The sequence below is a fragment of the Pan troglodytes genome, chromosome 14 (genome assembly GCF_028858775.2).
Source record: "Pan troglodytes isolate AG18354 chromosome 14, NHGRI_mPanTro3-v2.0_pri, whole genome shotgun sequence".
Classification (NCBI taxonomy): domain Eukaryota; kingdom Metazoa; phylum Chordata; class Mammalia; order Primates; family Hominidae; genus Pan; species Pan troglodytes.
Window position 1 is genome coordinate 101573724 of NC_072412.2, and position 15273 is coordinate 101588996.

At 37.0% G+C, this 15273-nt stretch overlaps 1 protein-coding gene across 4 annotated transcripts in view; it reads right to left on the reverse strand.

The window, feature by feature from the left end:
- Window positions 1–15273, reverse strand: part of UGGT2 (UDP-glucose glycoprotein glucosyltransferase 2) — a 252929-nt gene that overhangs the window by 167860 nt on the left and 69796 nt on the right. For all 4 annotated transcript variants that reach the window (XM_063792284.1, XM_001139906.6, XM_016925458.4 and 1 more), the window contains exons 10-12: window positions 15072–15132; window positions 4145–4236; window positions 1625–1775 (exon numbers count right to left, since the gene is read on the reverse strand). In XM_063792284.1, coding sequence (XP_063648354.1) covers window positions 1625–1775; window positions 4145–4236; window positions 15072–15132 — 304 coding nt within the window. The remainder of the gene's footprint in view (window positions 1–1624; window positions 1776–4144; window positions 4237–15071; window positions 15133–15273) is intronic.

Below are 15273 nucleotides of genomic sequence, written 5' to 3' on the forward strand. Positions count from 1 at the left end.
GCAGATCCCTCATGTCTTGGTGTTGTCTTTGTGATGTGACTTCTAGCAAGACCAGGCTGCTTAAATGTATGGCACCTACCCTCCAACACTCTCTCTCACTCCTGTTCTTGCCATATGAGATACCTGCTCCCTCTCTGCCCTCTGCTGTGAATTAAAGCTTCCTGAATCCTCCCCAGAAGCCAAACAGATGTTGGCACCATGCTTCCTATAAACCCTGCAGAACTGTAAGTCAAGTAAACTTCTTTTTTTTATGAATTACCCAGTCTCAGGTATTTCTTTATAGCAAGGTAAGCATGGCCTAATACATGTGCTATACCCATACATGTATACATGTATGAAGAATCACATTATACACATATACGTGTGTGTGTATGAAAGGGTTAACTCAACAGGCTTGGGTTGCTCACACCTTGGATATTCCCAAGAAGGGTCTGTTTACATGACTGTCTCTTGACTGGGTCCTGATAATTAAGCTCTTGGAATGTTCTGACTGATAAAAGAGTGTTTTGCACAGTTAGGACCCTGAGCCATGCTGCAGCAGTTCCAGCAGTTTGTCTAAAGAGTTTATACAATCTGAGTTATAATAAACATCTGCTTTTCCTCAGTCCGGAGATTCAGCCACTGATGGCAGGTACAGAGAGCCACTGTATGTCTACATGATGGATCGTCTCTCACAATCTTGAACTCAGGCTCAAGTAAGTGAGCTTCCCTGGTAGGAAGCACTTTGCCCACATTGTCACATATCACATTAAGCACACAACTCCACTAGGAGGGAACTCTTGGAAGCTTATACCTGGTTTACTCTGGACTTCACCCCTGCTGATTTTTTCACATCATTTTGCTCTACTAAGCCATAACCATGAATATAACAACTTCTGGGTCTTACAAGTCCTTCTAGCAAATCACTGGATTAGAGCGTGGTCTCTGGGGATTCTCTAACACAACATGTAGATTTAAAAAACCATCTGGATTGTTAAGGAAAGTTTCTCTCAGAAAGGGCTATTTCAACCTAACTTTGAAAAAGGGATAGGAGTTAACTGGATAGAGAAGAAAAAAGTGCTTTCTAAGCATGAGACAAAGGATAGTAGTGAAAAGAACGTTTCACAGTCTAAGAAATGAAAGGTGACAGCAGCCATCTGCAGCCTCATAGGCCATACTGAAGACCACTTCTCTGCTTAAGCAAGAAAGGGTGATATGATCAAATGTTTTTCAAAAAAATCACTTGGGCTGTAATACACACACCAGAACCTTTGGAGGCCGCTGCAAATTGTTTCGGCAGGACTTTCATCATGTTAAGGTAGCACTTTTATATACACCTCAGATTTTAACCATGTATTTGGTGTCTTGTTGTTATTGTTCATGTGGTTATTCTGTTGTTATCTCTGAAGGTGGAAAGGACACTGAATGAGATTGAGTAGGTATTCTTGTGACAAAACAGAGACTATGAAGAAGGAGAAGGAAGCTGCAAGTGGGAGAGGAGATGGGTCTATAGTTTTACTTTCTCTTTTCACTGAGAACTGTTCCAAAATGCTGACATTTATCATCAGGCCTGCCGATACTTCATTTTATGTTAAGCCTTAAGTATACTACAGGTTTTAGAACAAGGAATAGCATAAGCACTTACCATTATAGAAGAATGTCGAATATCTAATACATAAGTATATTCCCAAATGTGTGAATTTAATTTTAAAAATTTGCTCATATCTTCCCCATTGATCCCAAGATTGCGAAGGCCATTCATCATTTTTCCTTCTAATTTCAGCATATCCAAAATACTATATATGCAAAGAAAAAAAGGTTTTATTTTGATTTTACAAATTAAAAACAAATGTTTTAAAGTTTGATAGACTTCTTAAAGCATTAGAAATGAGATTTTTTGGTATCTTCATTAATAGCAGGAAAAATATATTAAACTTATTAAGAAATAAGGCAAATAGTTCTAATTAGTTATCCAGAGTAAACTTACATAATTTTAGTGGTAGTAAAAACTTATTATTATATAAAAGATAAAACAACAAAGACTATTGTATTCTTTATCAAAGTAGTGAGGATATGATCAGCCCTGAGAAAGCCAAACATGAGAAAAAAATATTAGGTCACTCTTTTGACAAACCTACTACAAAAATAATGTAAGATCGAACAAGACATAAAGTATAAAATCCTAATACAGAGGAAGCTCCATTAAATCATGAAGTTCACATGTGTTTGAATACAAATTTAAATTTTTTATTACATATAATTTGAAAGTTCTTAAACATAATAGAAAGTATTACTGTAAACAACAACATCAACAATAACCCCACTGACAACAAATTGGGGAATCTAAATGTTTAAACTACTCTTCATCAAGTCTGTGGCTGAGGTGACTATTCAGAGGCAAAAATATAAAAGGGACTCTTTAATGGGCTAGAACAGAATGTTTTAATGTAGACATATAAGACCCTGATTATGGACTTCATCAGTCCTACTTGCCTTTCTCCCCAGTCAAAGTCACATGTTCTTACTGTCTCAGTCTCCCTGGGGGTGAGATGTAGGCCTTTATAGAACCAATGCTGATCTAATCCTAACCCATGGAGGCTCTGGCTCCTCCCGCTACTCTCAGGATCAGAGCAAGAAGGGCTGGGCCATGTATGGGGCATGTTATTGGTTCTCCACAACCCAGTAATGCAATGGCTGACAGGAGATAGGAAGGGAGCACAAAATAAATCCTTTACTCCTGTTCTTTCCCCACATGGACAATTCCAAAGTATTGGCTGCATAAAACCTCTCTCTATATAATGTCTCTGTAATATGACATTTTACTTCCATTTCCTTATTTTCCTCCATTCATCTTCCTCTTTGCATTAATTTTATTCCACATCCTCTGATCTTTTTCTGAGAAGTTTTTCGATTATGCTATCCTAAAAAATGTCAGAAGACACAAATATTCTCACATTTTGTCTCTTCCTCTTTTAAGAGAATCATGGTAGCACTAAGCAGTGATCAAATCAATGAGGAATAACAATGTAGCACACATCCTGCAAATCACTAATGACCAGGTGTAGGAGCTGGGGGGTTTTATTTTTTTAATAACCTACAGCCTTCCTAAATTATACGTGAAAATATTCCTGCCATAAAAATTTCCTCATACACTACCTTAGAAAACTTTCTAAAATCTACATACCATTTCACTACTTCCTTTAAACCTGTTTTCACTGCTGCTGGGCACATATATAATTTTTGTTCCCCTAAAATTTACAGGCTAGCATTTACAAACTTCTCTACTCTTTCTATATGTATTATATGTATCTATCTTATTATTTTTACAATACTAGGTCCAAGAATTCAAGTAACTAAAGAGAAAAGCCCCATTTGAGATAAAACTGTAAAAAATGTTCAGTAAAACTACTTCTCAGTCTTTCCAATATATTTTCCAACGTATTTCCAAACTGGTAAGAATTTAAATAAACAATTCAAATAATTTCACTTCAACAAAAGTATATTCAATTGAATTAAAACTGAACATCTGAATTAAAGTATCATGTCTCCTAAGTTCATCTAATGTTTCAAATATTAATTTTAATGTAGTTTTATGTTTCTCTATAAAAGTAACTCTTCTGTTTGGCCCACAACTGCAATTTTGGGTGAGTGACCATTGATAAAGCAAGGACTTCCTAATTCTGTCCTGTTCAAAATTCTGAGCAAAAAAATTTTGAAGAATTTTTTTTTTTTTTTTTTGACAAGAAACCAGATAGCATCCAGCATTCAAATACAAGCATTTTAAATTCCTCTTGTCAATTTCTGTCTTCTGGGGAAATACCCCATGTTGACTTCAGTTCCTATCTGGTCTCTAGTTGTTCAGTCCAGTTCCAAATAACTTCTCTGCTAAATCATCAATCTACTCTTCAATAAAAGACAGTTTAGAATAACAAAGTAATTATAGGTCTAACCCTCATCCAAACAAATATCTTGACTGTTTCTCCCAGTTCTGATATTCTAAGACACTTTGGGCTTGCCCATTTTGGTAGAAGAAAGCTGTTTTGTACAATCAAAAACATGTATTTATCTTTAAAGCGATCTTCATATTTTGACTTACACTAAATTCAAGACAATGTTTACTTTTATATAAACCATAGTTCATTTACAGCAATAATTTAATACTTACCTAAAAGGGTCATAAACATCCATATCAACACGAAGGCCATTTATAAATAGATGAGCATCGCCTGGCTGAATTTTAAATCTAACTTGAAGATCCTTGAAGTAGAGCAAAGCAATAGTTAACCAGTGATAGAACAATAGTGACCTATATTAGGGGTCACCATATTATTTCTATAAAGAGTCAGAGAGTAAATATTTTAGGTTTGGCAGGCCATACAGTCTCTGTTGCAATTATTGATCTCTGCCTTTGTATCTTTAGATACTATGTAAACAAATGGACATTGCAATGTTTATTGTAAAAATTAAGCTTTTAGGCCAGGCGTGATGGCTTACGCCTGTAATGCCAGAACTTTGGGAGGCCGAGGTGGGTGGATCACCTGAGGTCAGGAGTTCAAGACCACCCTGACCAACATGGTGAAACCCCATCTCTACTAAACACAAAAAATTAGCTGGGTGTGGTGGCACATGCCCGTAATCCCAGCTACTTGGGAGGCTGAGGCAGGAGAATCACTTGAATCCAGGAGGCGGAGGTTGCAGTGAGCCAAGATTGCACCATTGCACTCCAGCCTGGGCAACAAGAACGAAACTCCATCTCAAAAAAATAAATAAAATAATAAATAATAAATAAAAATAAAAATTAAGCTTTTATTTATAAAAATAGGTGGCAGACCATATTTGGCCTAAAGGTAGCAGTGTGCCCAGCCCTGATCTCAGTGATGGGGGGAATCTTAAGATAGATTAGAGATAAAATTCAATACCTGAATATTCTGATTTTACAATACATGATATTACAGTTCTAATGTTACAATAATTACTTATCTACATTTCATATAATGTGTGTATGTGTACATATACAATTTGCTAGTTGGCACATTCCTATTTCTTGAGGCAATGATATGCCAAAAGTAAAACTTTGATTTATGTGTAAATATTTGGAGCTCACTCTAAATTCATAAAAGTTTCCATTAAAGCTATATTTGAATTTTCACTGTCTTTCATTCAGTAAACATTTCCTGAGTGCCTGCTATGTTCTAGAAACATCTCCAGGCGCTAGAACAGTTAACAAAAGTAAAAAGGGGGATGTTCTTGTCACTAAAGCAAAGCAGTCAAGATCACAGTGTAAGTATCCAGTACGGTTGTCAAGATCACAGTGTGAAGATCATGCTTGGTTTAATCCTGATCTTTCTACTTATTAGCTGTTAAGATTTGGGCAAGTTCAAATCACTTTCATAATCCTCAGTTTCCTCATCTATAAAATGGGAATAATTATATCTATCTCACATGTTTGCTATAGTTTAAATGTAATATACATCTATGTCTTGTCACCTATAAAGTGCTCACAAATGAAAGCTGTTATTATCAGGGTAGGCAAATATATTTAGGAGGAAAAACAACCAGTGTATTTCAACATCATATGGTAAGTCACATAATAGGGACTTGTGTGAACTACTCTGTAAAGGCAAAGGAAGCAACTAACTTGAAGAGATTCAGAGAAAGCTTGACAATGGTGAATTTTTCTGTATGATTATCACTCAACAGATGAGCTACACACAGAGGAGGGAGAAGAAGAACTTAAAGTATTTCTACTTGTTTTATACAGAATACTGGCAAAAGATTAAACCCTGATATGAAAAGGTTCAGAGGTAAAATTTTTATTTGTCTTTAGCTACTTTAGATGTGCCTATCAAAGTTAATTAAGAAATCTATATTCCAACTTCAAAATCTACAGATGCCTAGTGAATTTATATTTCCTGCTGTTTTCCCCCAATCTGGCATCGAAACTTCACACACCCTGATTGAAGCTTTCTCCAGCACCTCATACATTCGTTTTAGTGGAGCTCAATTGTAAGTACAAAGTACACCAAGCATGCAGATCCATATTAAATTGCTAAATCCCTCAAGACTGTTTATGTCAGGCCCAGGGCCTTGAACAATAATGCTCAGAAAACAGGTAACAGACTGAACTCAGCAAATCTGCTTGCTCAAACACTGTCAGAGAGAAGAGGTTTGCCTATCAGAGATAAGTACTTACAAATTCTTCTCTTTCCTCTGCCCCAGAGAGTTAGCCTTAAGTCCTGAAAAACTAGTGCATATTTGAGTATGTAATTTAAGGTGGCCTTTCTTAAATGAGGAGTAAGAATTCAATTTCTAGCAACATGATGAACCAAAGATCCAAACATTTTCTTACTAAAAGTATCAAAATGCTAGATTTAAATATTAATAATGAGACTGGGTGCGGTGGCTCACACCTGTAATCCCAGCACTTTGGGAGGCTGAGGCTGGTGGATCACTTGAGGTCAGGAGTATGAGACCAGCCTGTCCAACATGGTGAAACCCTGTTTCTATCAAAAAATAGAAAAATTAGCTGGGTGTGGTGGTGTATGCCTGTAGTCCCAGTACTCGGGAGGCTGAGGCAAGAGAATCGCTTCATCCCAGGAGGTGGAGGTTGCAGTGAGCTGAGATCGCACCACTGCACTCCATCCTGGATGATAGAGCGATACTCTGTCTCAAAAAAATAAATATGAAAAATGTCCCCTAAATGCGGCTCTGAGTTGAAGAAAGTATTCACCTAAGGACAGAGAGGAAGTAGGAATATGAATATAGAGGTGTAAATAAACACTAAAGACCTTGCCTGGAGGAAATTTAGAGCTTCCTAGATGACCTAGGACTTGGGTTTTTAAGGGCCAATCTCAGAAGAACAAGAAATTTAAATCCAGGACCCACATCCAGATATCCTTATGCACACATAAAGTGCTACACTTATGGTAAAAAGGTGAATTAGAAAACAAAATGCTCTGCAGTAACAGCATAGAAATTTGTCTACCTCACCTTGGTTCTCGGTGGAGGAAGAGTAAGTCTCCCAAATGAATTCATGGCCTCTAGCTTATTTTCATATGGGTTTGGAGCTGGATTTCATACTATATTTATAGTCCAAAAAACTTAGATTTTTGTATTTAAAGTGCAATTAAACTAGCAGCCCTCTTAGGCTTGAGCAGAAATAAATGCAAATCCTAATGAAGAAATATAAGCTCATTTTTCCTTAAAGAAGAGGGAACCCATTTATTCTAATATGTCTCTTTAATAACCAATGGAGCTGAGCTATTACCTGAAGCTAAAGAAATTCCAATTGATTGGATCTCAGAAGACTGGTTGAGATTTACAGTGTTAAAATGGTTTATAAACATGTTTGGGTGTTCCTAAGGTGAAATGATACACACTCTGAAATTTAAATTTTTCTTAAAAATTTTATTTTTAATTTTCACGGGTACATAATAGTTGTACACATTTATGGAGATCTTGTGATATTTTGATAGAAGCATATAATGTGTAATGATCAAAGCAGGGTAATTGGGATATCCATCATCTCTAATATTTACCATTTCTTAATGCAGGGGACATTCCAAATCCACTCTTCCAGTTAAAGTATACAATAAATTAATGTTAAGCATAATCACCCTATTATGCTAATGAATAGATCTTATTCCTGACTGTATCTTTGCACCCATTAACCAACCCCTCCTTATTTTCCCCAGCCTCCAATAACCATCGTTCTACTCTCTACCTCCATGAGATCAGTGTTTTTAGCTCTCACATATGAGTAATAACTTGTAGTATGTCTTTCTGTGTATGGCTTATTTCACTTAACATAATGTCCTCTATTGTTGCTAAAGATGACAGGATTTCTTTTTTATGACTAAATAATATTCCATTGTGTCTATGTACCAAATTTCCTTTATCCACCCATCCATTAATGGACACCTAGCTTGAGTCCATATTTTAGCTATTGTGAATAGTGCTTTAATAAACATGGCAGTGCAGATATCTCTTTGATATACTAATTTCCTTACTTTTGGGTATATATCCAGCAGTGGGATTCCTGGATCATATGGTAATTCTATTTTTCATTTTTTTTGCGAACCTCTATACTGTTTTCCATTGTGGCTTTACTAATGTACATTCCCACCAACAGTGCACAAGGGTTCCCCTTTCTCTGTATCCTTCCCAGAATCTGCTATTTTTTTTTTGTTTTAGAAAAAAGCCATTTTCCATACTGTCCAAAGTAATTTATGGATTCAATGCTATTCCCATCAAGCTACCATCAACTTTCTTCACAGAATTAGAAAAAACTACTTTAAATTTCATATGGAACCAGAAAAGAGCCCATATAGCCAAGACAATCCAAAGCAAAAACAACATAGCTGGAGGCATCACGCTGACTTCAGACTATACTACAAGGCTACAGTAACTAAAACCGCATGGTACTGGTACCAAAACAGATACATAGATCAAAGGAAGAAAACAGAGGTCTCAGAAACAACACCACACATCTACAACCATCTGATCTTCGACAAACCTGACAAAAACAAGCAATGAGGAAAGGATTCCCTATTTAATAAATGGTGCTAGGAAAACTGGCTAGCCATATGCAGAAAACAGAAACTGGACCCCTTCCTTACACCTTATACAAAAACTAACTCAAGATAGATTAAAGACTTACATGTAAAACCTAAAACCATAAAAATCCTAGAAGAAAACCTAGGCAATATCATTCAGGACACAGGCATGGGCAAAGACTTCATGACTAAAATACCAAAAAGCAATTCCAACAAAAGCCAAAATTGACTAATGGGATCTAATCAAACTACAGAGCTTCTGCACAGCAAAAGAAACTATCATCAGAGTGAACAGGCAACCTACAGAATGGGAGAAAGTCTTTGCAATCTACCCATCTGACAAAGGTCTAATATCCAGAATCTACAAGGAACTTAAACAAATTTACAAGAAAAAACAAACAACTCCATCAGAAAGTGAGCGAAGGATATGAACAGACACTTCTCAAAAGAGGACATCTATGCAGCCAACAAACATAAGAAAAAAAGTTCATTATCACTAGAGAAATGCAAATCAAAACCACAATGAGATACCATCTCATGCCAGTTAGAACGGTGATCATTAAAAAGTCAGGAAACAACAGATGCTGGAGAGGATGTGGAGAAACAGGAACACTTTTACACTATTGATGGGAATTTAAATTAGTTAAACCATTGTAGAAGACAGTGTCGATTCCTCAAGAATCTAGAACCAGAAATACCATTTGACCCAGCGGTCCCATTAGTGGGTATATACCCAAAGGATTATAAATCATTCTACCATAAAGACAAACGCACACGTATGTTTATTGCAGCATTATTTACAACAGCAAAGACTTGGAACCAACCCAAATGCTCATCAATGATAGACTGGATAAAGAAAATGTGGCACATGTACACCATGGAATACTATGCAGTCATAGAAAAGAATGAGTTCATGTCCTTTGCAGGGACATGGATGAAGCTAGAAGCCATCATTCTCAGCAAACTAACATAGGAACAGAAAGTGAAACACTGCATGTTCTCACTCATAAGTGGGAGCTGAACAATGAGAACACATGGACACATGTGGCCTGTCAGGGGGTAGGGGGCAAGGGGAGAGAGAGCATTAGGACAAATACCTAAAGTATGCAGGGCTCAAAACCTAGATGATGGGTTGACAGGGGCAGCAAACCACCATGGCACACGTGTACCTACGTAACAAACCCGCATGTTCTGCATATGTATCCCAGAACTTAAAGTAAAATTAAAATTAAAAAAAGAGCAAACTTACAAAAAAGAAAAAAGCCATTTTAACAGGTGAGACACTATCTCATTGTGGTTTTGATTTGCATTTCCCTGACGATTAGTGATGGTGAGCATCACTGTTGGCCATCTGTATGCCTTCTTTTGAGAAATGCCTATTCAAATTTTTTGCCTATTTTAAAATTAGATTACTCATTGTTTTGCTGTTGTTTGAGCTCCTTATATATTCTGGTTATTAATCGCTTGACTGTTGAATAATCTGAAAATACTCTGTCCCATTCTGTAGATTTTCTCTTCACTTTGTTGACTGCTTCCTTCTCTGTACAGAACATTTTTATCTTGATATGATCCCATTTGTCCAAATTGCTTTGGTTGCCTGTGCTTTTCAGTTCTTACTCAAGAAATCTTTGCATAGACCAATGTCCTAAAGCATTTCCCCAATGTTTTCTTCTAGTAGTTTCACAGTTTCAGGTCTCACATTTAAGTCTTTAACCCCTATTGATTTGATTTTCGTATATGGTGAGAGATGGGGGTCTAGTTTCATTCTTTACGATTAAAATTTGAAGTCAAATCAGATATAAATCTTAATAGAAATGTTGTCATTTTCAGAATAAGGAATAAGACAAGATAAGACTTAAAAAGTATGATTTACAGATGTAGTTTTGAGAGATGATGTTCTAATCTAGGTAATGTCTCCAGAACTCTGTATAATTCTCACACAAAGTAGTTAGAAATAATTAGAAGCAACATCAACTTTTATTTGGGTAAGGTGCAATCCTTTATTTGAATATCTGCATTTTAGTTAATTCAAGTATCTGCATTTGGTTCATTAAGCAATTATGTAATTGAAATTATTTGTTCCACTCTGCTGAATCAAAAAAAGTTACCTGACCACCTGATCATATCCTCATTTTATTTTGAAGCAAATAAAAAATGTCATGGACTATAATTTAACAATTCTTGCAGTAAACAACAAAGACATATGTTGGGTTGACAATTTAAAATCACCAAAAGCAGATTCTGGCCACTCACAGCAAATTAACAACAATTATGAACTTCCAAAGGAAATTTGCTGTACTTTGGAGTTAAAGCAGTCGTCTCCTAAATAAAACCAAACTCAAATTCAGTTATACAACTTGAGCATCGTCATAGTTTTTGTATAATCTTTGCTTGAGTCCCAAGTCAAAAACTACATAAAAAGCTACACTAGAAGAATTATGCCAATCCCGGCACCCTTCACCCGTTTCATCCCTGGCTCTTATAGGCAAAATTTTCCCCCAAAGTTTCTTCTCCATCCTCTAGTATTTCTTCATGCAAAAACTAGAATAGGTAAATATATATTCTCATTTCCCCTGGTCTCTTACGCAAAAAAAAAAAAAAAAAAAAAATACAGACTTGCTTACAGAATGCCCTGCCAACTTTTTGAAATCTTTCTTTCTCAGTTTAATTCTGATCTGTATTTTTCTTATTATGAGTAAGGAAAGATTGTTATTATATATTTAAAGACCTTAAATTAAAAAGGACAGCAGAGTTAGCAGACAGCCCAGAGTGGGAGAAAATCTTCACAATCTACACATCCGAAAAAGGACTAATATCCAGAATCTACACAGAACTCAAATCAGCAAGAAAAAAAAATCCCATCAAAAAGTGGGCTAAGGACATGAATTAGACAATTCTCAAAAGAAGATATACAAGTGGGCAACAAGCATATGGAAAAATGCTCAACATCACTAAGTATCAGAGAAATGCAAATCAAAACCACAATGCAATACCACCTCACTCCTACAAGAATGGGTATAATTTAAAAAACCAAAAAGTAACAGATGTTGGCACGGATGTGGTGAAAAGGGAACACTTTTACAATGTTGGTGGGAATGTAAACTAGTACAATCACTATGGAAAACAATGTGGAGATTCCTAAAAGCAAATCTACCATTTGATCTAGCAATCCCACTACTATGTAACTGCCCAGAGGGGGGGAAAAAAGTCATTATATGAAAAAGATACTTGCATATGCATGTTTATAGCAGAACAATATGCAATTGCAAAAATATGGAATCAGCCCAAATGCCCTATACATACCACGGAATACTACTCAGCCATAAAAAGGAATGAAATGGCATTTGTGCAACCTGGATGGAATCGAAGACTATCATTCTAACTGAAGTAACTCAGGAATGGAAAACCAAACATCATATGTTCTCACTCATATGTGGGAGCTAAGCTTTGAGGATGCAAAGACATAAGAATGATACATTGGACTTTGGGGACTCGGGGGAAAAGGGTGGGGGGTGGCAAGGGATCAAAGACTACACAGTGGGTACCAGGTACACTGTTCAGGTGATGGGTGCACCAAAATCTCAGAAATCACCACTAAATAACTTATTGATGTAACTAAACACCATCTGTTCCCAAAAAACCTACTGAAATTAAAACAAACAACTGATCAAAGTAGATGGTTTGGGTTTGGCTTGGTTTTTAACCAAAGCCTTTGCGCCCTCTAGTGGGAAGATGGAGCAGCCCAGCATCCACAGTGTGTGCTCTTCAGAGCTGGATGTCGCTTTGGAATCAAGATTCTTGGGAGGCCAAGGCGGGGCAGATTACCTGAGGTCAGGAGTTCGTGACCAGCCTGGCCAACATGGCGAAACCCTGTCTCTACTAAAAATACAAAAATTAGCCGGGTGTGGTGGCGTGTACCTGTAATCCCAGCTACCCAAGGAGGCTGAGGCAGGAGAATTGCTGGAACCCCGGAGGCAGAGGCTGCAGTGAGCCAAGATCATGCCACTGCACTCCAGCCTGGGTGACAGAGCAAGACTCCATCTCAAAAAGATTCTTTCTGTTTCCTTTTATATTTGTGGGCAGGATGTTTCTTTTATTTATGTATTTATTTTAAACTAAATGTTTCTTATCTCCTCTACTTGAAGGTCATATCCTCTTTATCTCCTTAAGTAATAAAGCCAGGAGCTCTGCAGTACCCCCAAGTGAGAAAAATTATGCTTAAGACACTTTTGTTTTAGTTTAGTCCCAGACCCAGAGGAAAATCCTTCAAATTTCTTAAGTAAATCCTTAAAAAGTGTAATTTACACCAGAGCAATTGACCTGGTGTAAATAAACTGCAGCATGAGAAGAAGAAGAAAAAAAGACCATTATTACTTCTTTTTTCGGTGAACATTTTGTTTACATGTTTTGCAGGAAATGTACTTTTCGGTTTGTATGGATAAGATGCTGTAACAGAAACACATTTCCAGGGCTTTCTCGTGTCCAATCCGTGTGCAATGCAATTGCAATGAATAGTCCAAGATTTTCTTACCTTCTCATCACAACCACCCTCTTCCCCAAGGTTGGAACTTCAGTTTCTTTAATTACTTCTCCCACATCCCATGAGCTAGTGGGTAACATGGACTGCTAGTCCAAATACCCATTTAGCCTAGATTAGTTACATGAAAGACATTATCATCCTTGTCTTTCTCTTTTCAGTGTTCTCTGGAAGTAGTAGGTGATCAAGAAGACTATCTGCAGTGTCATGATTATTTAGTTTACTAAGTTCAAGATTTCTTGCTCTGCAGTCAAAGCTCATTTCAAAACTCTTTCACTGCCAATTCCAAATGGCTGACAGGTAGATAAGGTGATGGCCATAGTGGCCCTGAGTAAGCTGGCATACTCAGGTTGCCAGCATGGTTCTGATATAGCAGTTAGGAAGAAATTATTTAGGCAGATAGTGAGTCCTCGGTAAGGTTTTCCTTTTAATGAAAAGCCGCCCCCAAATCATTTTATTTTCTAACAAAGAACAGCCTGTAAAATTGAGCTGCAGACATAGGCAAGCAAGCTAGAAGCTTGCATAGTTAAATGCTGGCATTGTGCCAGTAGGAACAGGTTACCTGGGACCAGGCATGTTCAAAACGGCAGCTCCATCTTCCCTTCTTTCCAGTCCACATGTACAGTAAGAAGCAGATAACATGGCAGCAGCCAAGTGGAAAGCCCATATGCATAATAGGGTGGAGTGGTCAGCCTTCCCCGTGCATTATGTAAAACATCATACCTGCTCCAACCAATTTGTGGGCCCTATGTAAATCAGACACCGCCTCCTCAAGCCTATTTGTAAAATCCAGTGCACTCTGTAGGCAGCCCAAATTCCCATTCAGGTGCCCCTCTCTCTCACAAGAGAGAGAGAGCTGTTCTCCTTTCTCTTTCTTTTGCGTATTAAGCCTCCACTCCCAAACCCACTCCTTTGTGTGTCATAAGAAAACAATCCATTCTGCATGAAGAATGGTAAGAACAATTAGGAACATCACAGAATGGACCAATACCACAAATCCGTTTTGAAGGATACACAGGAATTTGTAAGGTGGTCAATGAGGCAAAGAATGTCCCAGGTAGGAATGATGTGTTGTGGTTCCTAACACCTGTTCTCCAATGAACTATGCATCTTTTTCTTCATTACCATCATTGTAGTTGTCATCAAAACAGCTGACATTTGTTGACAGCTCACTCTGTCTCAGTATGATGGGCACTGCTGGCTGGCTAAGTTAGCACCATACCCAGGCCACTTCTCCTTTGCTTCGTTACTAGAAAAGTAAACACTAGCTTTTCCAGCTTCCCGCGCAGCCTAAGGTGGCCACATGGCAAAATCCTCACCAATGAGATAGAAACCAGTCTGCTAAAATGTTCCAAGAAGGCTTTAGTGAGGATGAATGTGGTTGGTACCATCCTCCCTGCCTCTTTTGGCTTTAAATACAGATAAGAAGTGAGAAAAATGAACTCCTAGTGTTTAGGGCCCTGTGAGTCTGGTATGATACTACTTAAAGCCAAACCGGTCCTATGTAATAAAGCCAGGCAGTGGTGTAAGCACTTTACAAATACTAACACAACTAGAATTATTTGGGGTCTATGGATAATTTAAGATACCATTTGGCAGAATCTTATCAAACCACTGATAAATTGTATTCTATCTGCTATAGGATTCTACCGTTCCAGTGGTCTAACACTGACTCAGTCTTCACAAGCTTTTAAGCAAAACTAATTACAAGAAACAGAATAATTAACTCACAGCCTTTATTCTTTATCCTATGAAGAAAACCATACTACCTCGGAAGAAATTCTGGAATATACTGCGAAATAAGTAGAAGGTATGTCAGAAAAGATTGGCTGATTAAATGCTCATATAGTTGACAATATAAAAATAGAAGAACACAGACTGTTTTAATAATCAAAAAAGCACAAATTACTATTTCCTTTTTTGTATGAATATTGAAGATCCAAAGTCAGAAACAGTGATATTAGTTGGGTAAATGTTTTAAAAAAGGAATTCAAACAAACCTTTTGATTTTCCTTTATTTCTTCTCTCATATGTTGATTTACAGCAATTCTGGTTAGAGATCTGGAAAAATGAATACTAATATAATTGATCCTTCCTTAAATGTTTAGAACTGATCTATATAACCCAATGTAATCTAATGCTTTGGATAAGAAGCTAAAAACTCCAAATCCTTTGTGACTGAAAAGTATACATTTCCATATG